This window comes from Podarcis bocagei, assembly GCF_964188305.1.
Source record: "Podarcis bocagei genome assembly, chromosome: 8".
Lineage (NCBI taxonomy): Eukaryota > Metazoa > Chordata > Lepidosauria > Squamata > Lacertidae > Podarcis > Podarcis bocagei.
The window spans coordinates 26,277,935-26,305,318 of NC_138133.1; the positions used below are offsets into that span (position 1 = coordinate 26,277,935).

The 27,384-nt window shown below is 44.2% G+C and overlaps 1 protein-coding gene and 1 pseudogene across 5 annotated transcripts in view; both read right to left on the reverse strand.

Moving 5' to 3' along the window:
- Positions 1-18,694, reverse strand: part of LOC308593798 (enoyl-CoA delta isomerase 2-like) — a gene marked incomplete at its 3' end in the record, with an annotated part of 35,739 nt that extends 17,045 nt beyond the window's left edge. For 2 of the 4 annotated variants that reach the window (XM_081206502.1, XM_081206501.1), the window contains exon 1: positions 18,600-18,694. In XM_081206502.1, coding sequence (XP_081062628.1) covers positions 18,600-18,679 — 80 coding nt within the window. In that variant the 5' untranslated portion in view covers positions 18,680-18,694. Of the gene's footprint in view, positions 1-16,355; positions 16,457-18,599 lie in introns of those variants that run through there. The other 2 variants (XM_081206500.1, XM_081206499.1) reach the window with 1 other exon arrangement.
- Positions 18,695-24,002: 5,308 nt separating this feature from the next.
- LOC308593584 (enoyl-CoA delta isomerase 2-like) overlaps positions 24,003-27,384 on the reverse strand; it is a 102,292-nt pseudogene continuing 98,910 nt past the window's right edge. Inside the window, exon 9 of the transcript XR_014013340.1 lies at positions 24,003-26,085. The product of XR_014013340.1 is annotated as an enoyl-CoA delta isomerase 2-like (transcript). The remainder of the gene's footprint in view (positions 26,086-27,384) is intronic.

A 27,384-nucleotide genomic window follows, 5' to 3' on the forward strand; every position in this document is an offset into this window, starting at 1 on the left:
GTCGTTCAAGTAGGAATTCCATACACACCCATCCAAAAAATACGCAGTCCAGCTGGAGTTTCTGTTTTGCTTTCAGGCCAGTGAATGAAAACGAGAGAGAAGACAAGGGTTCTTCTTCCTCCTGCCCTGCCCCACTCACATTTCACACACAAGGAATCTGTGGCCTCCAAGAATTCCCACTATCCATGACCACTGGTCCACGCTGGTTGGGGTTGATGGGAGTTGGAATCTGACATCATCTAGAGCTCTAGGGGTTCCCAATCCTTGACTCATGTGCCTAGGTTGCTTCTGCGCTGAGCCCTGTCTCGTCAGCAAATTGCAATGGTGTATTTGCTCGTAATTTGGATTAAAACACTGACTGAATCAGGTGAGGGAAGCAGGGGAGACACCACTGCTTTAAGTATTTCTGTTCAGCATTTGGCCTTATAAATACTACACCAAGAACGCCAAGAATCTCTGTCCCATCAAAATCTTCCCAAAATGAATGCATGGAGAATGTCAGAACTATAGAGGTGCATCGATTAGTAGCAAGTGAAACCTTAAAAAAACAAAAAATCTGTGTTCTAAAATTTGTATTCTTGATGTTACAATATTTTAAGATGTTACAATATTTTAAGATTAAAGATTAGCATAAACAAAGAGGGGAAGGATTTGCTGAACCAACAAACTGAATTGGAATACAAAAAAGGGAGGCGTGAGGAGGTCCGGGAAACAAGCTAATGAAAAATAAGTAACGGAAAGATTGAGTTGTTTTTAATTATTTTTATTCTGTATTTTTCTTTTTTCCCTTTTTTTCTGTAATATTTTGAAAATCTTAATAAATATCTTATAAAAAAAATTGTATTCTTGGCAAGATTAAAAGCATTCCCCTTTTCAACTATATCACAGACACATGTTCTTTATTATCCTGGCTCTCAGGCCACTTCATTATAATTCTGGGCAGTTAGCCTTATTTACCTCCTTAGGCACTCTAGTAATGGCTTTAAAATAATTCAGTTTATCTCCATATAACACAACAAGCTTCTATTTGGCAGTTAATCCCTAATTAATAAATAAAGACATCCTTGGTTTTTAGAAGGCACTTCTACCAGGGACCTAACAGCTGGATGATGACCTCTCCCTGAAGAGAACATTTAACACACAAAAACCCCGCTATCCCCATTCCCCAAGGGGGATATAGTCTTATCAAGAGACTATTGACCTTCCAGGATGCCAGGCAGAATCAAAGCAATTTTCTAAAAGGCTACTAAAGGCCTTAATCCAATACAAAGAGTTTTCAAAAAAAAACTGCACAGCAGGAGTGATTGCTTAGCTGGGGAAAACTGCTGGGAAATTGCAAGAGAGTGTAATTATGTGCATGATAGTGAGTCCCTGCTTACAGAATTTATCATCGACATAGCCTAAGATCCTATACAGCTAGGGTGTCATTAAAAAGAAAAAAGCACTACAAAGGCAAACCTATGCATGTTCACTCAATTTTCAACCAGGCTTACTCCCTGGTAAATGGGTTTTAAGATTGTAGCCTATGCTCTGCAGCAAAGCTGGCTGTTCTCTTAAGCAACTGTGCCAAGTCACACAGGGCAATGTTAAGCAGGTTAAAGGGCATTCCAAAAAGTTTTGCACGCGATAGTCAAGCATGGTCTAGCGCAGGAAAGTCCAAAGTCCGTTTCGGGGGCCTAATCCGGCCCCTGTGGCAGTTTATTTCCTGGGGTAAAATCCTTTAAAAAACTTCAAGAACTTCAATCCTAAAAAAACTCACCCACCTCAATCCTAAAACAACTTTGGGGTAAAATCATAAAAAATGTCAAAAACTTCAATCCTAAAAAAAGGTCATCAACTTTGGTTCGGCCCTCATGGCCCCTGACTTCATCAAATCTGGCCCTCTTAGAAAAAAGTTTGGACACCACTGGTCTAGCGAGTAACAAACTTTCCAATCTTCCCACACTGAATCATACAACAGTTTTTGCGAGAGGTGGCTTAAATGGGGTGTATGGCGGGACATGTCATGGAAGTCTACTCAATATTGAACCAGTGTATAGTTAGCAGAGTAAAAACTTAAAACACGCTGCAGGATTTCCCCAAAATAGACCAGAGGCAATTAATATTTCATCCAGCAGAGCTTTACTGAAGGCAAATGAGCATAATGGTCACAAATCCAACACATTCAGGATTGGAACTGTCCATAAGAAATCCAGTTGCAGCAGACTTAACTTAAACTTACAATAGCTTATAATAAAACCTTATTTTAAAATGGTATCCCTTTCCCACCTACACAGCTATGATATGCCCACCAATGTAGACAGAACATCATGGGGTGTCAACGTAAACAAATCACTATTACCCGCTGCCCACAAAGTGTGGAAAAATCAATCACAATTCTGCACAGAGCTTACAGCGGAAAAATCATTGGGTAATGCTAGCTGGAAGTGATCCAATCAGGAAAGCAATGCTACAAAATATAGAGGACTATCGTGGTATGATGGTATGTGCAATGAACAAAACAGGATGCAGTCGGCTATGCTCCCTTTACCCACAATCTCTCTCCAGCAGGTGGCTGGAACTTGGTCCAGTGGAGCAGTGTGAAGAGATGTCCTCTGCTCCTGGAAGGAGATGATCTAAGTTCATGCAAGGAGAGCAAAAAGGTCCATAGGTACCTTCACAGAACCTTCTCAAAGCTGTTCCAACGGGGACAGTGAGTTCAGGTTACAACTTCCTGTGCGCCACCCCAAAGTATCAGCTAGGCAGCTGGTCAAAGCGGGGGAGATACAAGGCATGTACCGTATTTTTCGCTCCACAAGACACACTTTTTTCTTCTTAAAAAGTAAGGGGGAATGTCTGTGCGTCTTATGGAGCGAATGTGTGGTCCCTGGAGCAGAATTGCCCAGGGGCAAAAAGCAGATCATGCTTTTGGGGGGGGGGAGGGAAGTGGGTGTTGAAACAAAGGCGCTGATCGTTTGCCTTTCAGGAATGAGATAAGGGATGATAGCAATAAAGGAGGCTGCCTGGGAGGGGGGAGGTAAAGACAGCAAACTTGCAAAGAGAGGAGGCAGGAAGACTAAAGCAATGAGGAGAGAAATTAGAAGAAGAGGAGGAGCAAAAAGCTGCTCCACCTAAGGAAAAGACACTAAGGCAAACAAGAGGGAAGGGGGTGTTGAAAGGAAACAGCTGGTCGGTAAGGGATCAGGAGGGAGATAAGGGAGGCTAGCGATAAAGGAGGCTGCCTGGAAGGGGGGAGGTAAAAGCCCATGGATCCTCAGGATTTTTAGATTGGGTCACCCCAAATTCACCATCAGATCACATAGCATGTCCATGGCTACAGCCTGCACCAAAAAATCACACATCCACTGTTTTGTGGGGCTGCAATAGTGCAAAAACGTAGTTACAAAGCACGGATCCACATGGATTCTCAGGAATTTTGCATTGGGCTGCCCCAAACTCACCATCAAATCACATGTCTGTGGCCATAGCATAAACCACAAAAATCATACATCCACTGTTTCGTTCAGAATATTTTTTTTCTTGTTTTCCTCCTCTAAAAACTAGGTGCGTCTTATGGTCAGGTGCGTCTTATGGAGCGAAAAATACGGTACATATATTTCTTCCCAAAAAGTGCATTCTTCCATTGTCTCCGGAGGCAGACGGATGCCAGCCAACAACCCTTCTTCATCTTGCAGGAAATCCTTACGAGACAAAAGTGGGCGTTGCATTGCAATGGACTTGGTGCCTTACAAAGACAGGAAATACCCATCTCTGCACCTAATTTCATTGTGCATGATCAATATTTCAAGCAACAGTTACAGTTTCCCACTTCTTTTGAAGCTGGTGTTCATGAATGCAAACCTATGTAGGAGTGTGAATGAAAAATAAACAAGTGAAAGGTTTGTGTGACCATTCCCTTGGCGCATTTGGCTGCAAAGCATAATTTCAGCAGATCGTCTTTTTCAGGAAGGGAAACACTTCTTGTTCTTCTTTTTCCAGGATAAATTCACAGCTAGATCTCATGGTTCATAATCCTATTACGGATAATCCTATCAAATGAATAGCATGCCCGCCAGACAATCTTGTCAATATATTCTGAAGCAGAAAAGCAGATTCTCTTTTATCCTTTTAATGATCTTTCCTCAGGCCTGAGTTCCACTGTGCCAAGCTTTTGTTAGGGAAGGCTTTTATATTAAAAACATAATACTTTAATAATCAATTAGTTGGTATACTGTCATCTTGTTTTGGCTATTTCTCTCTCTCTCTCTGCAATTAGGAAGCATAGAAATAACGAGTTCTGGCACGCACCTTCTCTTCAGCAGCAGTCCTGCCCTCGGAGAGGAAAAAAGGCAAAGTACAAGATTTCTTATATTTGCTTCCAGAACCCTGGACGCCATCTCCCCTCTCCCCGCATCCTCTTCTAATTACCTTTCTCGTCCACTACATCTGTCTAAACTATTTTAATTTAAGAGGATACAATGACTACAAAGTCTAAGGAATAATTAGTATTTAGTGAGAGTAAGAATGAGAAAGCATAAACCTTTAATCACCCCTAGCTGAAGCCAACTGGTAAATTAAAACAAGGAAAGGCATTTCAGATTCAGGTTATTTTTTTAACTTCCGAAATCGTTGAAGTTACTTATTTATTACATTTGTATCCCAACTTTGTGAGAGCTGGACCATAAAGAAGGCTGATTGCCGAAGAATTGATGCTTCTGAATTATGGTGCTGGAGGAGACTCTTGAGAGTCCCATGGACTGCAAGAAGATCAAACCTCTCCATTCTTAAGGAAATCAGCCCTGAGTGCTCACTGGAAGGACAGATCCTGAAGCTGAGGCTCCAGTACTTTGGCCACCTCATGAGAAGAGAAGACTCCCTGGAAAAGACCCTGATGTTGGGAAAGATGGAGGGCACAAGGAGAAGGGGACGACAGAGAATGAGATAGTTGGACAGTGTTCTTGAAGCTACCAGCATGAGTTTGACCAAACTGCAGGAGGCAGCGGAAGATAGGAGTGCCTGGCGTGCTCTGGTCCACGGGGACTTGAAGAGTCAGACACGACTAAATGACTAAACAACAACATCCCAACTTTCCTCCTAAGGAGCTCAAGGCAGCATATATGGTTCTCCCACTCTCATTATCTTAGCAACAACCTTGTAAGGTAGAGAGTAAGAACTGTTCAACAGTCTCAAGAGGTGGTGGCCTCTCCAGAGGGTTTTAAGCAGCAGATGGCCATCTGTCATGGATGCTTTAGCCAAGATTCCTGCATTGCCGGGGGTTGGACTAGATGACCCTCAGGTCTCTTCCAACTCTACAATTCTAGGATCAGGTTGACTGTTGATGACTGGCCCATGGTCAGTGAGTTTCAAGCCCACTGGGCATTTGAACTGTGGTCTCTGATGCCTGGCATTCTAGGCACTTCACCACACAGGCTTGAAAATTACAAATTAATTTACCAACTTCTTATTTTTTTAAAAATACGGTCTCTTTGAAGGGTACAGGAGCCACCACAAGGACAGGAAGGGTTTGTAAAGAACTTGGCAATCTGGGAGTGGAGCCAGGACAGAACCAGGAAGTTTCCTGGTTTTTCAGATCCCAAGTACAGTGGTACCTCAGGTTACATACGCTTCAGGTTACATATGCTTCAGGTTACAGACTCCGCTAACCCAGAAATAGTGCTTCAGGTTAAGAACTTTGCTTTAGGATGAGAACAGAAATCGTGCTCCGGCGGCGCGGCGGCGACCGGAGGCCCCATTAGCTAAAGTGGTGCTTCAGGTTAAGAACAGTTTCAGGTTAAGTACGGACCTCCGGAACGAATTAAGTACTTAACCTGAGGTACCACTGTATTGGTTACCTGACAAGACGTGGTTTTATTGTTCTGACTTAGTAAGATAACGGCTGACTGACAACCTTCACTGCGAAGTGTGCTAGGAACTGGACAAATAACCCTCCTGCCACAGACACTGTTAACTAAAATGGAGTTCAACAGCTCTTGAAAGTAGCCTTTGTGTGCATTCTGTGACATTCCCCAGAATCACCAACAGAGACAAAAAGTTCTGAGGCAGAAATGTTCTCGTGCAAAGGGCTCCCTGAGGACAGCAAGTCTGAAAATCATTAGCATAGAAACTACATGGCATAAGAGTAAATGGTGGTTGTGAACCCTGCATTTTCAAGTGAGGTACATAAGTTTCACTCTTACAGCCCCAAATATTGACAAAACAGATGCTTAGTGCTCTTGAAAGAGCAATTTTGGATTCCCATTGAAAACAAACGGCTCAATTCCCCCAACAAATCTAATCCTTAAGAAACTCTTTCAGCTCTAACAAATGAAGCAGTAAAGACCCCATTTACCTGCTAGTTCTAGTATAACACTACATGGTCCATTAGTTTCCCCCCTAGCAATTGTATTCTCAGATCACCCACTGCTACCGTCTTCAAGATGAGCTCTCGTAAAACTCCAGTCTTCAAGTCACAAGATCCGAAGCAGGCTAACTCAGTTCAATAGAACCATTTGTGAGTTATTTACTTGAAGACTATACAGCTCCCTGTTTATAGAATAGATCCAAAGTCCCTGAAAGGCACTCAAAACCATTGATTCGCAGTAGGGGTTTGTTTTTTAATAAAAGTTTTTGTGTTTTTTTTACAATCAAGAGCATGATCGTTCTCAAATACATTTTAAAAGCAGGTTTCCTCTGCACTCTCCATTAACCCAGGATGGGTGTGGGTGGAGATTTACACGTACTTTCTTCTGTCCCATTCCAAAAGCATGGGAAGGATTTTCAAATTGCAAGGTGGTTTGAGTTCCCCAATCTTACAAATAAGGCAATCTTGTAGAACCAAAGGAACAGGATATCCACACAGCAGCTCAGAAGGCATTCTTGTACATTTTCACATCCAAAAATCACCACAACCTATGCCGATTACATATTCTACATTTTCCTTCACATCCTTAGGTTTGTAACTTCCATATAGCTAGAAACTTAAAATTGTCATTTCAGGGTCATGGCAGAAAATGATAACATCCTTTACTTTGTTTCTCAAATACATCTAAAGGCCCACTTAAGTTGTTAGATCTTACTAAGACTGCAATTCTACTCACCAGGGTAGGGAAACCTGGGACCCTCCAGATGTTGTCGGACTTTCAAACCCATCAGCCCCAAGCAGCGTTGCCAATTGTTCTTTATTTTATTTTGGAACTATTATATGCCACTTTAAAAAACCACCATGATGGATGCTGTCGTCTAACAACATTTGGAAGGCCCATCCCTGCTATTCAGTTACCCGAGTGTAAGGATGGAGGTATCTGCCAATTAAGTCTCTCATTCTCATTTTTCCAGTCATAAATTAAGCCCACTAATTCTCAATTAAATAACAATTTTATGAAAAATTGCCAGCATTTAATGCAGATTTCTCTGTGTACGTACTCACAAATTGTTGACAGTGGCTCCAGGAGATAAATAGGGAAGAGGACCCAAAAAAGACAGACTCTGAGACACGCACACACCAACCAACAGAGAGAGGAAGAGGCAAAACAGAAGCAGCACAGCTGTCCCTCAGACCCTAGAAGGGGGCAGGGGGGAGAACAAGCAAGCAGACCTGCACTGAACTCCGTTGGACCTACTGCCTTTTAAATCATTAATCTTCAACCCTGATTGCAGTTTGGGCACTGGGGACTGAATTTAGCTTACTTACAAGTGTATGTCAGTCTTCTGCAGAGCTCCTTCACCTTTGTACTAAAGAAGGAATTTCAGCAGGTTTAGCTTGCCGTGCAAGGCTAATGAAATATGTACCTGATGCAATCTCTACTGTACAAGTATTAGAACTGCAGGCTGTTCCCCTTAACAGCTGCATGGGGGTTGCATTGGGCGCACCTTTTTATCACTGTCACATACCAATAGCTCGAATGGCATCCTTTGCACCTGATCCTTCCCACCTTCTGTTTGTTTTAAAGAGACCAAAGCAACATCAGCATGCCCTGCGGCATGCACACACGGCGCAGGGCGTGCTAACATCATGTTTGCATGCCACAGGGCATGCATGCAGGGCATGTTGTCGTCATGCAGCCCAGGCTGCCTCAATCACACAGGCAAGGCAGCGCACATGCCAACATAGAAAATAAATGGTGGCCATTCTATGGTGCAATTCACCCATGGATCACTATCCACCAGTTGAAGCCCAACACTTTTAAGCAGTACAGTGGTTCCTCGGGTTAAGTACTTAATTCGTTCCGGAGGTCCATTCTTAACCTGAAACTGTTCTTAACCTGAAGCACCACTTTAGCTAATGGGGCCTCCTGCTGCCGCCGCGCTGCCAGAGCACAATTTCTGTTATCATCCTAAAGCAAAGTACTTAACCTGAAGCACTATTTCTGGGTTAGCGGAGTCTGTAACCTGAAGCGCATGTAACCTGAAGCGTATGTAACCTGAGGTACCACTGTATCTCCAGCTGTGTGCAATACTGAAAGGACAATGCTTTTCTGTTACATTTGAGATCAATAATTCTCTGTTGCACGAGCACCTCAAACAAACTGAGCACACTGTCACTAGGGTGGCCAGTTGCCCCTGTCACGCAAGTTATACATGCTGAAATTCCCTCTTCTACATAACTTTTGCATCTGGCTGCTCTCAAAATTCCACTATGAACCTGTACGCGGTCTTATGGGCAGATCCTAATCCTTGCAGCATCACCAATGATGTTCAAAAGACAGAACTTTTTAATTGTTGCACAAAAGTATGAAGTAACTATGAAATTACCCTATAGTGGAATTCTAAGGAGATGTGACTACTACAAACATTTAGGATCTGGGTAGTAGTCTACAGTCCTGAATACAGTGCTGCCCCCCAAGACGAATGCCTCGCAAGACGAAAAACTTGCTAGACGAAAGGGTTTTCCGTTTTTGCGTTGCTTCGCTAGACGAATTTCCCTATGGGCTTGCTTCGCAAGACGAAAACATCTTGCGCTTTTTTTAAAAAGCCGCTTGAAGAGGCGCTGTTGTGACGGACCGTGCTTCGCAAAATAAAAACATCGCAAGACGAAAAGACTCGCGGAACGAATTCTTTTCGTCTTGCAAGGCACCACTGTATTCTCAAGGAATAAATGACCATCCAAAACCCAGCATTAGAGAGTTCATGAATCATGCAGTACATCTTCTTTGCAAAAAATCGTTCTTAAAGCATTCCTTCACTTTGCAAAAGATGTTGCACGCCACTTTATCTGTATTCACACTGAGCTCTTAGTTCTACATTTAGCATTGGAAACGTTGTTCCTCCTAGATGGATTGCATGTGCCACATTCTAAATGAGCACTAAACTCATTAGTTCAACCTTCAAGCAGTTCAGTGCAACACGGCTACTACGGTCCCTACAGCAGAACCTTCCAATTAGCTCAGTCAGGGAGGGCAGATATTCATGATTAGATCAATGGGTTTGTGTCTCTCATTGCTATTTTAGAAGGCTAGAAAACAGCTTTCGCGATTCTCTACAGTTAGGAAGGTAGGCAGGAGGGGATAGTTACCGGGAACAGGAAAGTATGCGGGAACACCACATACTAGTTAATTTTAGCTCACATTTAAATTTGGAATGGCTTAAGGCCAAACTACCTGTTATATGCAATGGTAGCCTGATGGCTCTTCATTAACAGGAGAAGCTGCCTTAGAAGAAGGTGATTTGAACCAGAGAAGTAACAGGCAAAGCATTCTCTGAAAGTGGCCTTTTCAGTCAAAGGCGTACCTAGGCTCCCTTGTGCCCCCTTGGCAAGGAGCTGCATCTGCGCCTCCCCCAGGGGAAAAAATGCTATTCTCCAGTGGGCAGGGGCCAACGCTCCCCACTGTGTGTGCACAAAATCTATAGTTGCTTAAGGGCCAAGGGAAAGGCACTCTGCACATGCCCAGAGACTCTACTACAGTTTTGCATCTCCCAGAGTGCAGACCAGGCACTGAAAACAGTTGAGCCCTGGCCCAAATTCACACTTGCTGCCCCAATTCCCACGTCCCTCATTGTTCGTCAGATTCCTCTTCTTCTCACTCTCTCACAACCACGTCCCCGCTCCCCGTCTTTGCGTGCCGCTGAACGTAACTGGAAGAGGGGCAAGATGGAGCCATCTGAAGCCACAAGCTTCGCCCCAAGTCTCCTGGCCCAGGGGAGTTCAGCCGCCTCGCTTCTCCTCCTGGCCGTCTTTTCTCACCTGTCCTGCGGGCCAACCCAGCTGGTGGTTTTGGTGGCGTGGTCGATGTAGACTTTGCTTCTGTAGTCACTAGGTTCCTCCCCACCCTTGGGCATGGGCAGCTCCTGCCTGGGCATATTGCCTACCACTGTTGGCTGCAGCTGGCAGACAGGTGGGCCAAGCCTGGCAGCAGCCCCATGCAAACAGCTCAGCAACCCCCAGCCAAGCCGGTGGCCTGGCAGGTTGGGGCCAGGACACAGGCCTGGCCAAGACGGCTTTCCTTTTATACCTTCTGGGCTCAACGAGGCATGTGACCCTCCCCTGTCCTGAGTCTACTCCACCTGAGGAATGACACACCTCCTCCCCGAGCTAGCGGGCCCCACCTGGGCAGTGGGTCCTTGCTGGACTTCCTTCAGAGAACTGACAGCTGTAAGTTCAGGATCCCTGATAGCGCTCGAAAGATCTCACTCACAAGTGTTGGTGCAGACCTTTAAAGCCCTAAACGGCCTTGGTCCTGTATACCTGAAGGAGCATCTCCACCCCCAACGTTCAGCCCGTACACTGAGATCCAGCGCCGAGGGCCTTCTAGCAGTTCCCTCATTGCGAGAAGTGAGGTTACAGGGAACCAGACAGAGGGCCTTCTCGGTAGTGGCGCCTGCCCTGGGGAATGTCCTCCCTTCAGATGTGAAGGAAATAAGTAGCTATCTTCTCTTTTAAAGACATCTGAAGGCAGTCCTGTTTAGGGAAGTTTTTAATATTTAATGCTGTATTGTTTTTATCACTCGATTGGAAGCCACTCAGAGTGGCTGGGGAAACTCAGCCAGATGGGCGGGGTATTAATAATAATAATAATAATAATAATAATAATAATAATGATATCTCATGAGATAAGTTTGCTCTCCTTGACATCTTGCAAGACTTTGATGAGATCCTGCAGGAAATCAGCACCTACTTCACGTCACATCAGTGCAGGACGGGGGCTCAACAGCTTTGGCTGCCCCCGCCTAACAAAAATCCTGGCTACACCCATGTCTGCCTCTGACCACTCATCGTCATCCCACCATCAGTCCCCTGGCTATGAGCCTTCTCCTCTTGGGGGGTTCCCCAGCTGGTGCCTCCCACCAGCCCTCTGCATCTAGCCAGTCCAAGACACTTGGCTACTACAGCCGTGGCATCTGACCAAACCTGGAAGGAGAGGGAGAGAGAGTGGATTCACATGCCCTGGCCAGTACCTGCCTCCTGCGACTACAACCATCTGGACTGGGAAAGAGCCTGACCGTCTACTTGCACACATGTGCACACACGCCCTCCACCGCCACAGGAAAGCCTTGTAACTGGCCTGGGGTGCCAAGCAGAGGTGCAATTTTTGCTCACTCACCCCAGGCCTGCACTCTTGGTGGGGGCCAGTTTGACCAACCCCTAAGTATACCCTGTTTTCAGTTTAAAGACAGGGGATGGTGGTTATTGGGCTACTGCTACACACACTTGTGCAGATTGAAGATTTCCCCCAACCTTCCTTTTACTGTCTGCACTGATACGTGTTTGTGAACATGTGACATTAAATGTGCAGTAAATGTGTCAGCTTAAGCAGCTTTTACAGCGGTAGTGCACAAACAGGTTCTTGCTCAATGCCAGCCTCAAGTTCTTGGCAGGGAGAAATGGGTAATTCTAAGGCTGTGTGCTCCATGACCTCAAGTCTATAATTTTTCTTCTTTTCCCTCTTTGTTAAAGCTTAAAAATAAATTATATGCTAAAAACCTGTTTGCGCATTGTGATTTGGAACACTGAACCCTACAATTACTTATTTTTCTGAAACATCTGTAGGTCTCCTTGCCATAATTAAGCCCTGAATTCGTAGCTTAAAATAACTTTGAATTTAGTCAAAAGACTACAATCACGGAAAATGCATGATGTTACTACAAGGAATCTGTGACTTGGTTTCTAGAAGACATTGAGGAGCTAGAGGGTGATAGGTCAAAGGCTCGGGTTGCCTTAGAAATATGATGCAACCTGTCCAGTTACTAAGATCTGCAGAAAAGGCTCTTTTGAGGATGCCACCACCTACAGAGGGCTGTCCTCTCCTTTCACTCCAACTGTGAAATAGAGCAGTGGTTCTCAAAGGGTGTGGTGTGCCACACTGGTGTGGCAAGGGAGAATGGCAAGTGTGGCAGGAAGATTCAAGGACAATCAAATAAACATTTAAACCAGAGTTTCCCAACCTTGGGTCTCCAGCTGTTTTTGGACTACAATTCCCATCATCCCTGACTACTGGTCCTGCTAGGGATGGGAGTTGTAGCCAAAAACAGCTGGAGACCCAAGCTTCGGAAACCCTGATTTAAACATTTCAGTGTAGTATAGAATAAAAAGGTAAAGGGACCCCTGACCATTAGGTCCAGTCGTGGCCAACTCTGGGGTTGCGGCGCTCATCTCGCTTTATTGGCCGAGGGAGCCGGCGACAGCTTCCAGGTCATGTGGCCAGCATGACTAAGCCGCTTCTGGCGAACCAGAGCAGTGCACGGAAACGCCGTTTACTCATCTACTTGCACTTTGACGTGCTTTCAAACTGCTAGGTTGGCAGGAGCAGGGACTGAGCAACGGGAGCTCACCCCATCACAGGGATTCGAACTGCCGACCTTCTGATCGACAAGTCCTAGGCTCTGTGGTTTAATCCACAGCACCACCCATGTCCCATAGGATAGAATAATATAGAATATAGTATAGTAGTATGGGTTTTTTATTTGTTTGTTTGTTTGTTTTGCAGAATATGGATAGATATCTTTATAAAATGAGAGCAAGAGCCACGTCATCGACCCAACACGCCTCCCTCCCATCTGTAATGGCCATGAGGAGATTGGAAGATTTCACTTCCATTTAAGATCAACAACAGTTTAGCGTGTCATCTGAACACTAAACTGTGTTTAATCTTAACTATGATTAGTGAAAGCTGGTCGTAGATGGTGTGGAGGTGCTTACTAGGAGAGAAGAGGCGGTGGGAAAGGTGGCATGGTGAAAACACAAAGGCAATGGATTGGCTCCAGAGGTGCATTTTCAATGTGCTCACCTTACCGCAGGCTTCCTCAACCTCGGCCCTCCAGATGTTTTGAGACTACAATTCCTATCATCCCTGACCACTGGTCCTGCTAGGGGTGGGAGTTGTAGTCCAAAAACAGCTGGAGACCCAAGGTTGGGAAACCCTGATTTAAACATTTCAGTGTAGTATAGAATAGTATAGTATAATTTGTTTATTTATATTTTGTAGAATATGGATAGAAATCTTTACAAAATGAGAGCAAGAGCATCAAGTGATACTGAGGACAATCCTAGTTGTGATCCAAAATCACCACTCGAACAGAGTGCTGGAGAATAGCATTGGCTATTCTTCTACAGTTCTCCATGGGATTTTCAACTTCAACAAATATGAAAGATCAGAAAAGAGAAATAATTCTCTGTGTTGATGAGGAGTTGAGAGTCCGTCTCAAATTAGACCTAATATAAATGAGATTACCCGGCAAAAGCAAGCTCACACCTCTCATTGAGTTTGTATACATATTTAAGGTAATAAATGCGAGAGGCTTGTTTGTAATTAAATTTTGGGAGGAATTCATGCTTTTATGTAGCTGCATTATTTTATACTTTCTGGATGTCTCATGATATTATAAAGGAATTGTGTTCTATGTTATAAATCAAGCGCTGCCGGGAGTTGCGCCTTTTTCCCACCAATGTATTTGTTATCAATAAAAAAAATCAGTATGGTACGAACAATTTTTTATTCTGAAAGTGTGGCCAAGAGAAAAAGGTTTGAGAATCACTGCATAGATCTCTGCTTTTAGAAAATGTGCCAAGTCACATATTTTCATTTGGCCTTTAAAATTTCCTAATGGTGTTGCTTGTTTAATGTTTTCTTTTATTATGCTTTACTGTTGATTTTAATGTGTTTATGCTCTTTTGTTTTTGATTTGTTGTACACTGCCTTGCTGGGTTACAAAAACGCAGTGTAAACCCATTAACAACAAATGATAAAGAAATAGTAGCAGCCCAACACATACCGCTTAATAGTCCTGAAAATGTGTTATATTTAACGCGGACTGAACTGGCGCTAAATTTACATCTGCAGCATCCTTCCCTTTTACATGTTCATACTATCCCATATTAGTCTACCACATTCAACAATCTGAATTGCTTACTTGAATCTGATTTTGATTTTTGATTATTATTTTTTGCGCAGTAAAGAAGTCAATCAGAAGTTGAAGTGGGTTTTGCAGGGGAATCATCATTTCCTGGCAAGATTCAGCTGCTCATGAATGATTCACCTCTCTTTCATCTCGGAGTAACTAATCACGTAAACAGCAGGGTTCTCTGTACTACTTGCTGGGTGAAGTTTACAGCTATGGAAAACAACACAGCAAGTCGTGAAAAACTCAAGCTAATCATGAAAGAAAGCGGGTGTAGCTGAAGCATCCTAAAATTCCTTATTTGCATTGATAAGATAACAATATATTACGATAAGAAATGCTGGAATTACAGCCCCAGAAAAGTGTTGGTCCACCCATGGAAATCAGTTGATACCCTAATGTAGACTCATCTCCGCTGGCTCACATTCCAACAAATGTTCAAGCTACACATGGATGTTCCACTACTAAGGTTATGGAAACACATACCATTTAATCCCAGGCTAATCTATTACAGACTCGCACTTCTGCTCAGCTGCCATGCAGGTTACTTTTTGAAAAATTAACAGTGGAGTTGTGTTTTTTACCTGCAACCCCCCCCCAAAAAAAATCATACCCTGTTGCAGATAGCTTTCTTCAAAGTCAAGCTCCTATGTACAAGTCAATGATGACAAAGATTTTGGAGAATGTCCTGCTCTATTCTTAGGAGTAATGGGTGCTCCTCTGAAACATTACTTGCTACCCCATTTGCTTACCAGATTACTTGTTGTTGTTGTTGTTTATTAATTAATTAATTCCTATTTATTAATCGCCTTCCACATATATACCTCAAGGTATATATAACATAATAAAACATCCAGAGTACATCCATAATAAAACAGCCCAGAGTGGCTGGGGAAGCCCAGCCAGATGGGCGGGGTACAAATAATAAATTATTATTATTATTATTATCTAAAAAACAGTTACACGGAAACAGAATATGAAATTTAAAAACAATACAAAATGGACACCCATACTTTTTCAACCATATTATTATTAGTAGGGTGTGTGTTGTGTTTTTTTGCAGTTGCTCTTGCAAAAACCTCTGTGCAATTATGTAAACCACTTGACAATTGCACATTAAAAACATGGTAAATATATTTTCACTCCATCAGGCTTTTGCCTGCAGCGGTTGCTTTTACTTGTGATCTCTGCAGGTGTTGTTTTTAAAAGGATTTCATGTTTCATATTTAAACTGTTTATTCTTTATATTATAATATTTTTGTGTGATGTTAAATTGATTTAAGCATCAGAAAAAGGAGAGAGCAGACATATTCATTTAAATAGAAATAAAAATAACTATGTGTTGTGCTAAAGTCCTGCAGGTGTTTTTCATTGGCAATGATATCCCATCCACACACTTGACAGGACCAGGTATGGACATAACCATACTGTGATGCAGTCATAAAATAGGTCCACTGTCATACAGGAAGCAACAGACATTCTCCAAAGGCTATTTTTAAAAACTGAGGAACATAAAATAAAAATAGTAAGGACATATGGGACAAGGGAGTTGCACTTCACACCACTACTTACATTACAAATAATACTTAATAGGCAGCTATCAAACACACACAGTAAGCTCTACAGCACTGAGGGGAATATATCAAGCTGCACATAGCAGTTCCTCAAATTAAAACTTGCTAGGCAAAACGTTTTGCACAGGAGCCAAATCAGAGGCATTCACTTTTTGTTATCGCTGGCAACACCTGTAGAATTTTTAATCTGCAAAGTATCCCAGCAACCATCAGACTTCTGAAATTTGATCACTAGGTCGCCCTGACCTGGGTAGGATGCTCAGCAAGCACACAAATCCCATCTCAGCAATTCACAAGAAACCCTGCAAAGTGGAGAGGCCTCTCATGTCGTATAGGAATTTGAAACAAACAGAAGCAGAACAACTCCCCAATTGCTTCTGCTTGCTCTATGGCTCCCAACTTAACGCCTGGGAGTTACTTAATGGGGATGAACCACACTCGGCACTTATTACATAAGAACATAAGAATAACCTGCTGGATGAGAAAGAGCCAGAGCTATGGGTGTGTGTGCGGCTGTTTTTGTTTGGACTCAGATGAGGCCTCCAGAGGGGCGCCATTGAAGCTCTCAGCCTGTGCGTGTGTGTCCACAGATGTGCATGGGGTGGATGGGTGCCAAACTGGGTCTTTGACCAGGGTGAAAGAAAGCCTAGTTTTGCCCCTGGATGAGGCCAGTGGCCCATCTAATCCAGGATCCTGTTCTCACAGCAGCCAACGTGATACCTGTAGGAAACCAGGGAGCACAGCATGAGCAGGAGCACACTGCTGCCTCCAACACTCCAGGGCATCTGAGGAAATTATAATGGACCCAGGCACTTTTTAAAAAAATGAGGGTGCAAAGCAGTTGTGGGCAGTAGGCCCCACTGAGGCCCTACCCATTGCCTCCCCCAGGTGCTAGGTGTCGCAGGGAGCCCCTCCCCCATCCGGGCTTAAAGCAGGTATTCCACTCTTACAAAACAATTGTCTCCCTGCTTATTTAATTTATATGCAGAATTCATCATGCGAAAGGCTGGACTGGATGAATCCCAAGCCGGAATTAAGATTGCCGGAAGAAATATCAACAACCTCAGATATGTAGATGACACAACCTTGATGGCAGAAAGTGAGGAGGAATTAAAGAACCTTTTAATGAGGGTGAAAGAGGAGAGCGCAAAATATGGTCTGAAGCTCAAGATAAAAAAAAACTAAGACCATGGCCACTGGTCCCATCACCTCCTGGCAAATAGAAGGGGAAGAAATGGAGGCGGTGAGAGATTTTACTTTCTTGGGTTCCATGATCACTGCAGATGGTGACAGCAGTCACGAAATTAAAAGACTCCCGCTTCTTGGGAGAAAAGCGATGACAAACCTAGACAGCATCTTAAAAAGCAGAGACATCACCTTGCCAACAAAGGTCCGTATAGTTAAAGCTATGGTTTTCCCAGTAGTGATGTATGGAAGTGAGAGCTGGACTGTAAAGAAGGCTGATCGCCGAAAAATTGATGCTTTTGAATTATGGTGCTGAAGGAGACTCTTGAGAATCCCATCGACTGAAAGAAGATCAAACCTCTCCATTCTGAAGGAAATCAGCCCTGAGTGCTCACTGGAAGGACAGATCCTGAAGCTGAGGCTCCAATACTTTGGCCCCCTCATGAGAAGAGAAGACTCCCTGGAAAAGACCCTGATGTTGGGAAAGATGGAGGGCACAAGGAGAAGGGGATTACAGAGGACGAGATGGTTGGACAGTGTTCTTGAAGCTACCAGCATGAGTTTGACCAAACTGCGGGTGGCAGTGGAAGACTGGAGTGCCTGGAGTCATGAAGAGTCTAGAAATTTATTATCAATTTATTCTAGAGTCTAGAAATGCCTGGAGTCCATGGGGTCGTGAAGAGTCGGACACAACTAAACAACAACAAGAGTATATATTTAAAGCAGATGAATAAATGAGCAAATTAAGTTAATTTGGATAAGCAGAAGATACTAAAAATTTAAGGAACCGCAGAAAGAGGGGGAAGTCAAGCTTTTGCAATGTTAAAATGATTGTAAAATCAGTGACATATAGTAACCTGAAAAGCATAAACATAATAATAATAATAATAATAATAATAATAAAAAGCAGGTCTTCCACACCACAGGGTGTCCCTTATTTCTAGACACACTTGATCCCTGGCATCGCCACACTTTGGCAGACTTTTTGTTGTATTTGCTTGCACCCACGAGGTTCTAGGTTCAATCCTCGGCCTCTCCAGAGGAGAGCTGCGAGGGAGGCCCTAGTTTTAATAATAATAATAACAACAACAACAACAACAACAACAACAACAACAACAACAACAACAACAACAACACTTCTACCCCGCCCATTCGAGCCACTCTGGGTGGCTTCCAGCGTGCATATAAATAATAATAGTAATAGTAATAACTTCTACTCCGTCCATTCCAGCCACTCTGGGCGGCTTCCAGCGTGCATATAAACACCAGAAAACCTCTGGAGAGCCTCTGCCAGCCAGTGCAGGCAACACGGAGCTAGATGAGGGACTACTAGGGCAGCTCTCCCTCCGCCCAGCTTCGCCAGCAGGTTGGCGGGATGTCGCAAGGACTTACAACAAGGGCACGCCTGTGGTTATCGCCCTGCAAACGCGGCGTTTCACCGGGTTGGCCTGGCAGGGAAGGAAGAGTTGGAAACCCAACCAGACACACTCGCGCCCCTCCGCCCCACCGACCGGGACGAGCCGCTCTCACCTAACCCCGCGGAGCGGGCGGCGAGGGCGAAGCAGCAGGCCCCGCGTCAGGCGCTGGAGGGCGGCAGCGCCGCTGAGCATCGCTCGGGAGGGAAAAGAGCCGGGGCGGAGAGGAAGCGAGAGAGCTCCTACCTTGGCCAATGAGAGAGCGCAAAGGAAAACCGGTTCTCCCACCCCCGCCCCACTTCAGGGAGGCTCGCTCGGCCCACGAAGCAGGCCGGGCCGGGCCGAGGCGGGGAGGAGGAGCTGCTGCCGCGCAGAGGATCATCCAGGGAGGAGCCGCGCAGGGGGAAGGCGGCCGGAGGAGGCCTGGCCGCGCGGTGGCGCGACTTTGCCCGGAGAGGAGGAAGCGTCGAGGGTTGCGAGGGGAAATGCTGCCACGCTGGTTTATTAGAAACAAATAAGCAAACAAAAACTAAGTAGTGGGGCAAAGTCGCGCCACCGTTATATATCCCAAACAGTGCCGGATTTACGTATAAGCTAAATAAGGTATAGCTTAGGGCCCCAGTCTCTTGGGGGCCCCAAAAAAAATTTAAAGGAAAAAAACAACTGGATGTACATTTCAAAAATATAAGTCCCAACAATTTCTCGGATAAAATACATATTTTGTTATGTGCAAATGGCTTTAGATACCTATTAAGGTAAAGGTAAAGGAAGCCCTGACCATTAGGTCCAGTTCTGGCCGACTCTGGGGTTGCGGCTCTCATCTCGCTTTACTGGCCGAGGGAAACAGCATACAGCTTCCGGGTCATGTGGCCAGCATGACTAAAGCCGATGCTGGAGAACCAGAGCAGCGCACGGAAACGCCGTTTACCTTCCCACCAGTGTGGTACCTATTTATCTACTTGCACTTTGATGTGCTTTCGAACTGCTAGGTTGGCAGGAGCAGAGACCGAGCAACGGGAGCTCACCCCGTTGCAGGGATTCAAACCGCCGACATGATCGGCAAGTCCTAGGCTCTGTGGTTTAACCCACAGCGCCACCCACGTCCCTTTTAGATACCTATTAGGTCCATAAATTACCAGATAGCATATATACAACACCAAAAACAGTGACAATTTGTTGTTGACAAAGGACATCTGGACATATAAAGGGCCCCATTACCTTCAGTAGCTTAGGGCCTCATCAAACCTAAATCCGGCCCTGATCCCAAACAGTCATAGGAGTCAACTTCTTTCCTTCACCCTCCTCCCTAATAAAATATTTCAGGGGCGCTTCCCACCCCATCACCCCCCAAAAAGGCTGCTGGACATAGCCATTCAAATATTGAGTGTGTGCCACATCATGTGGCCGATTATGCAGGGCAGGAGTTGCCTGCCCCCCAATAATAATAAGAAGTGCTTTTTTCCTTGGGGACGCAGGAGTACACGTACCCCTAAACATTTTGTGAATCTCAGTTTGGCCTCATCGAGGGGCAGTATTTCAATATGAGTAGGAAAATGAGAGTACGCCTAAAAAAATTTTTTAGAAAAAAAGCACTGACAATAATAGGTAAAAGGTAAAGGACCCCTGGACGGTGAAGTCCAGTCAAAGATGACTCGGGTTGCGGCGCTCATCTCGCTTTTCAGGCCAATGGAGCTGGCGTTTGTCCACGGACACCTTTCTGGGTCATGTGGCCAGCATGACTAAACTGCTTCTGGCGAAACTGAACACAGAGAAACTGAACAGAAACCAGAGTGCACAGAAACACTGTTTAAATGATAATAATAATAACAACAACAACAATAATAATAATTATTATTCTACCCTGCACATCTGGCTGGGTTTCCCCAGCCACTCTGGGAGGCTTACAGCACATAAAAAAAATAATTGTAAAATATTAGACATTAAAAATTTCCCCATACCGGGTTGACTTCAGATGTCTTCTAAATGTCAGATACAGTGGTACCTCAGGTTACATACACTTCAGGTTACAGTCTCTGCTAACCCAGAAATAGTACCTTGGGTTAATAACTTTGCTTCAGGATGAGAACAGAAATCGTGCTCCGGCAGCAGGAGGCCCCATTAGCTAAAGTGGTGCTTCATGTTAAGAACAGTTTCAGGTTAAGAATGGACCTCCGGAACGTATTAAGTACGTAACCCGAGGTACCACTGTGGTTGTTTATTTCATTGACATCTGATGGGAGGGTGTTCTGCAGGGCAGGGAATTTGTTGTGAAAAGTTCCAAAATCCATATTGGAGAAAGGCTGCAGTTCATTTGTAGAACATCTACTTTACCTGCAGATGGTCCCAGTTTCAGTCCTCAGCATCTGCTGGTAGAGCTGGGAAAGAACCTCATCTTAAACCTTGGAGAGCTGCTGCCAGTCAGTGTACTGTAGACAATGCGGAGCGCGATGGACCAATGGTCTCAGTAAACGGCGGCGTCCTATGTTTGTGTCTACCTCCCCCCCACCCAACAAGAATGTCATTGTAGTTATTAAAACCACACCCCCACCAAAAAGCTGGAAATTAGCACTGAAGGACATCTACGTCTGTGGAGTTTGCGCTGTTTCGTTCTTCCACTGGACGCTCCAAGCTTAGACCCCTGAGCTTTAACATGCCATTCTTTTGTGTTTCTGTACAAATAATTTAGAAACATTTACCATTTCTGGAACCTAAGTTATGCCGCCTGTCTTTTCTTGCTGACCTTTGAAGAGTTTGTAAGCAAACCATTTTTAACTTAACAAATATGTGGTCTATTTCTATGCTAAGGGAAGCGTGGGGAACTTTAGAAGCGATGTAGAAAAGCAAGTTTTAAAGGTCTAACATGCAGCAAAGTAAAACATGTTTTGTGATTTTAAATCTCTGCTTAGGGTACTCTCTCCAAAGAGTACTTGCCCAAGACTTGGATCTATTCTAGGGGCACCCATGGAATTCTCCTTTTCTTGTACCTAGCATTTTATTATTTAACTCAATTACAAAATAGGTTAAGCCGGGGGTCAGCAACCTTTTTCAGCCATGGGCCGGTCCACCGTCCCTCAGACCATGTTGGGGGAGGCAAACTATATTTTTGGGGGGGGGAATGAATGAATTCCTACACCCCACAAATAACCCAGAGATGCATTTTAAATAAAATCACACATTCTACTCATGTAAAAACACCAGGCAGGCCCCACAAATAACCCAGAGATGCATTTTAAATAAAACGACATATTCTACTCATGTAAAAGCACGCTGATTCCAGGACCGTCCGCGGGCTGAATCTAGAAGGCAATTGGGCCACATCTGGCCCCAGGGCCTTAGGTTGCCTACCCCGTGGGTTAAGCCGACGCTAATGGCTTCCATTCCCTCAGTGAGGGGAAATTCAGTGCTATTCTTAAATCAGTAGGGGTTTTTTTTTTTAAGGAATAAAAAAATTCCTTCCAGTAGCACCTTAAAGACCAACTAAGTTAGTTCTTGGTATGAGCTTTCGTGTGCATGCACACTTCTTCAGATACACATCTGAAGGAAAACGTACACCTGGCCTTAGGCAGCTCAGCCTCTGCCGCAACACAAAAGTAAGGCAGTAAAAATCCCTCCCCAGCCGCTGTCCATCAGAATAATACTTTCTATATGCAACAGCTAGCTAGTTGCATAGTATTCATAGAGCGGTCCCTGGTCTGCTTCTTAAACAGCTAACCTGCCGCTCCTTTGGTTTTCCCTTTTGAATATCTGAATCAGAATTCTATAGCTACATTAGCTGGCCAGTATGGTTTGTTCTTCTAAGCTTTTAGAGTTATGTGCTCCATATCTCTCCACTTCCCATAGAGATAATAAGTTTTTTAAAAAAGAGCATTGCCTTCTTCGCAATTGAAATAGCCTCTCAGGAACAATGATAAATATTTGATGGGTCAGAGTAAGCACTACAGGTGCTTTTGTGCTGCATAGAAGTGTAATAATCAATGTTTTTCACCCTCAGATGGAAGAGTTCAAACAGTTAGTTTACTCTCCTGTCTAAAAATATAGGAATGACCTACTTATTAACAACAACAGAGGTGGGGAGGGGGAGCTCTGTATCCCTAGAGGAAAAAACAGCACTTTACATAGATTAAAATCCTAGCCTCACTTGCTTGAATTGTCTGCATGTTGAGAGTAGCACTTCATATGTACTACAACTGCAAAGTGCATTTTCTGTTATTTCTCCAGAAACAGCATATTGCAGAATTCAAAGACACCATCAGATTTTATGTCTAGAATTTTACTTGCCAGTTGTGCATTTACAAATGGCATTGGGTCTTTTATCCTGTTTTATTTCTTTATTTAATTTGTATCCCACTTTCAGCTTTTAACAGATAGCTCCTTAAAAAGAGAACATCATCTCTTTCCCTTAGCATGTAGAAGTAGCTTTATTAAGGGTGCAATTGTAAATGTGCTTTCTAGGGAAGAAACCCCACTGAACACTGTGGGATAAGGGTGCTTACACTTTTAGTATGGAATACCTGTGCTCCTTTCACTACTTTTTGGAGCATATCCACAAAATGTTGTCATCCAGTTGTGCCTTCCTGTGTTTTCCCTTGGCATCTTCCATCTTTTATACACTGCAAAAACCACATAATTTTCATTTGTGGAGTGCAGGTGATCACATCAGGAGTCAGGGCTGTTGTGAGCTGTAGTTCATCAATGGACTACAACTCCCATCGTTAAAAGAAAAAGAAAAAACCACACACACTTTTATGCTGTGCTGCATCTACACACCTTCAAAAACTGGTGGGCTCTATCCCAGTCCAGTGGCGTAGCGTGGGGGGTGCCAGGGGGGCCGGCCGCACCGGGCGCAACATGGGCGGGGGGCGCGCTCGCACTAGCAGCTCTCTGCCCCTACTAAAATCCACGAGTTAGGGAGCCCGCGCTCGCTCGGCTTGGCAAGGAGGTCGCGGAAGGGGGAGAGCGAAGCCTTCTGCCGCGGGCAAAAAAAGGAGAGGAAGCCGGGCGGGCGGGCGGGCTGGCTGGCTGGCTGGCTGGCTGGCTGGCTGACGGGGGTCTGGCTGCGCCTGCTACTGCCGTTGCCGCTGCTGCCGGGCTTTGACAGCTTGGCGAAGCGGAGGGAGAGGAGCTTTATGGTAATTGCGGCTCTCTCTCCACTGGCCGCCTGGGTAGTGAGCCGAGCCAAGCAGGGAGTTTGGCGAGGGGACCGGAAGAGACTTTTCCACCTCGCCTGGTCAAAAAGGAGAGCGGAGTCTCCTCAGGGCGCCCTCAGGCAGGGCAGGGCAAGGCAAGCAGAGTGAGGAGGAGAGAGAGGGGAAGGGGGGGGGGAAGCAGCCAGGAAACGCTGCGGTGTGGAGGAGGAAAGAGAAGCCTCCCTGCTGCTGCTGCTTGGGAGAGTAAATTACTGTACTTGCCTTGCCCCGGGTTAGGGGGCGCAAATTAATTGCCTTGCCCCGGGTTAGGGGGCGCAAATTACTTGCCTTGCCCCGGGTGCTGATAACCCACGCTACGCCGCTGTCCCAGTCTCAATGAAAGTCTTTGGTCTTCCCCATCCCATTGCTCCACCTCTTTCTTGCCTCCCAGGACATGCTCAGGTACCAAAATTCTTTTTTTGTTTCAGGAGCTACAGATCCTACTTAGTCACTTACGGTGTTGAAAAATCTGTAGCCTCATTTACCTGCTTTGCCTTGCTCCAAAGTTAAGAAAGGTAAACAATTCATTTGGGGGTTATGGTTTCTGGCACAGATTACTAGGTGGCTGAACCTGAAGTCACTTATCCAGAAGTAAGTTCATTGAACTCAATGGGACTTATTTATGAGTAGGCATGCATTCGATTTAAGGTGTACAGTTTAAAACAAAACTATAGGGAGCCAGGTAACTGGAATTAGCTGGATCAAGTGCTGAAGATGTGGTTGAGTTCTCTCCCCCCACACACCTTTGTTTGTGATTTTTGTTCTTTCGTTTTTGGCAAACTCTCTTGATATCTCCACAAATTTCAGGGTGGTAAGAGAAAGGAATCTAAAACATACATCACAAAAATTCAGTGCAACGCTGCTATGATGTTAAGCACACTGCAAAGGGCAGAATTTCACAGGAAAACAGTAGCATGACCTCTGTTCTACGGGATGTTTGAAAATATAAAATCACATTAATTGAGCCTTTACAAAACGTTGGGTTGCACAGAAATTTCTCCCACTGCATAGGCTTTGTAATAAAGTAACTTTCATTCTGTTGCCAGAGTGCAAACAAGGAAAATCTCTTTGGGGGAGGAAACCATGGAATGAGAGTGTTTTAACCGTATGATGTGCTTGCACTGCGATTCTGTGGATGTATGAAAAGGAAAACACACACCCTTTGTTAAGATCTTCCTTTAGACTTGCCATTTATTTTGTTCTTGCACAAAATGGTTGCCTACATATTTATTTATTACAAAGCTTCAATAGTCTAAAAAGAATAAGTCAGTGGTATACTGTGCACTTTACAATTGCATCCTAAGGAGCACAGCAGGAATAGTTGGGTTTTCACAACGGGGAGTCATTGCACACATTCAAAGTACATTTTCATTATTCTGCATGATGTTGCTTTCCCAGTACTTTTGATTTTTGTTTTTTTTGTTTTTTTTACAGGAAATGATTACCAATGAACACTGACAAGATCATGCTTATAGACTCACTAACAAGGCAGCCCCATCCTTGAATTATGCTAGCTGGACAAGGATAAGACTGTCATTAATTTTCCTTCACTGGTGCATCTCCCTATCATAGTGATGCATTGAGGCCAGTGTTACTTTATGTCAGGCATCAATACAAATGTGTGCATTTACAGGCAATTGTGTACACATACAGAGGCATACATAGAGGTTAGTGAAACAGACCCCCCACCACCACCACCCAGGGCACAAAAATCACCTATCAGACTATGGGGTGTATGTCATATATTGTGTGGCAATGAAGCAGCACTCTCATGGCGAGATCGAACACAGGCAGCTCCTTGTCAAGGGCACAAGGGACCCTGGGTATGCCTCTGTACACATATGTACATTTAACATATCCAGAAACAGAAATATTCTGATCTTAAAGCAGCCAAGAAACAAGCCAGCAAGGAGCTGATGCAGTATGGCAATCAATTTTAAGCCTGACACGCATGAACTCAGTGTAGCTAATACATAATATATACAGTGACAGGCTGTATTCATGAGGAATAGCACTCGTCTGTTACAGGGATTCAGCATTGCAGAAGGATCTTGATTGGCACTAGGGGACCGGGGACCAGCCCATCCAAGGAGCGAGGCTTCTTGGAGGAGAACAGCATCACCAGGTCATCCTGTCACATGCATTACACCATACGATACATCATCCCTGGTGTAAGAGAGACTAAAAATACATACAGAACATAAACGCAAAGGCAAATTCCACAGGGGCAATAAAAATCCTTTTCCCCCACGGTCAATATTATAATTTTGACTTCTTCTGGAAGAAGCTTGTTACAGCATTCATGCACTCGTCTGAAAAGCATCTTTCCACAAGCTGGTCACACTCTCGTGAATTGACTGCATGCAGTTTTTCCTTTTCCACACTTCTCATTAACTGCTTGGAGAGGGCTAGAGACTGGGGTGGGGATGAAATAGAAAAAAAATAGTCACTCAAAATGAAGGATGCCTTATTGGTTTCTGCACATTTGGGGGCTCTAGTCACATAAGGGCAAACAACCTACTATAAATTCAACTGGGATATTATCCCAAGCAAGCCCTATTGGAATAGATAGAACCAGTACAAGATGCTGGTCACACCCAATACAATTCTCCCCCCACTTGAAAATTGCTGAGGAGTCTCTGTGCACAACTTAATCAAAACAAATTGGTTCTCCTAATTAAGTCCTATTTTAGTTTTTTTTTTTAAAAAAAAAATCTTCGGGAGTGACACCATAATCAAAACCAGTGCCATATCATGGAACCTTGGGTCAAGGTCTTGTTAACCTGTTCAGTAATCCAGTCCTGCTCAAAGTGGCCTCAATCTCCCTCATTAGAAAGAAAAAAATCAAGTGCAAAGTACCTTCTGCAACCTTTCCAGTTGCAGCTCTTCCAAGTGTCCCTATTTACTAGGGACAGTCCTGGATTTACAGAAGCCATCCTGGTTTCTCATTTGATCCTGGAATGTTTTTCCTTTGGACATCCCTATTTTCATTGGAGAAATAGGAAGTTTTTCAATGTTTAATGTTTTATTATGTTTTTATATACATTTGAAAATGCCCAGAGTGGTTGGGGGGCAACCGAGTCAGATGGGTGAGGTAGAAATAGTGACATTATTATTATTATTAGTAGTAGTAGTAGTAGTACTATTATTATAGAATAGGACATTCCTATTTTTATTGGAGAAATGTTGGAGGCAATGCCATTGGGTACCAACTTGAATAAAATATGGGGGGAGGTAAGCCCCGCCCCACATAATCGATCACATGATGCAGCGCACATACACCATTTGAATGACAATGCCTATCAACTTGGAGGGGGGCCCTCAAATATTTTATTGGGGGGCAAAGATCCCTCAGCCCCTAGAAGTTGGCTTCTATTATGCCAGTTGTGTGGAGCTCAGTGTCCACAGTCTGAATGCTTCTGCTCCAGGAGGTAGCATCAAAATCAAGAATCTTGTGGAACCTTACAGAAAAGAGCGCCAGTGAGATTACATTTCCATCTACCAGGAAATTCTGCTATTGATCTGAAAGCTGAAGTTCTTCAGCAAAGAAAGTTTCCAGTGTGAAATTGCTGAACTAGAATTTATTGGCAAGTTTTCATCCTATTTGTCGAGAGAGACCAAGGCTTTCTCTTCCAGCACAGGTGTTAATTAACATAGCAATACAGGAAGATTTTTTTTTTTTTTTTTTGTTCTTGTTGTTCCTAATTGCAGCTC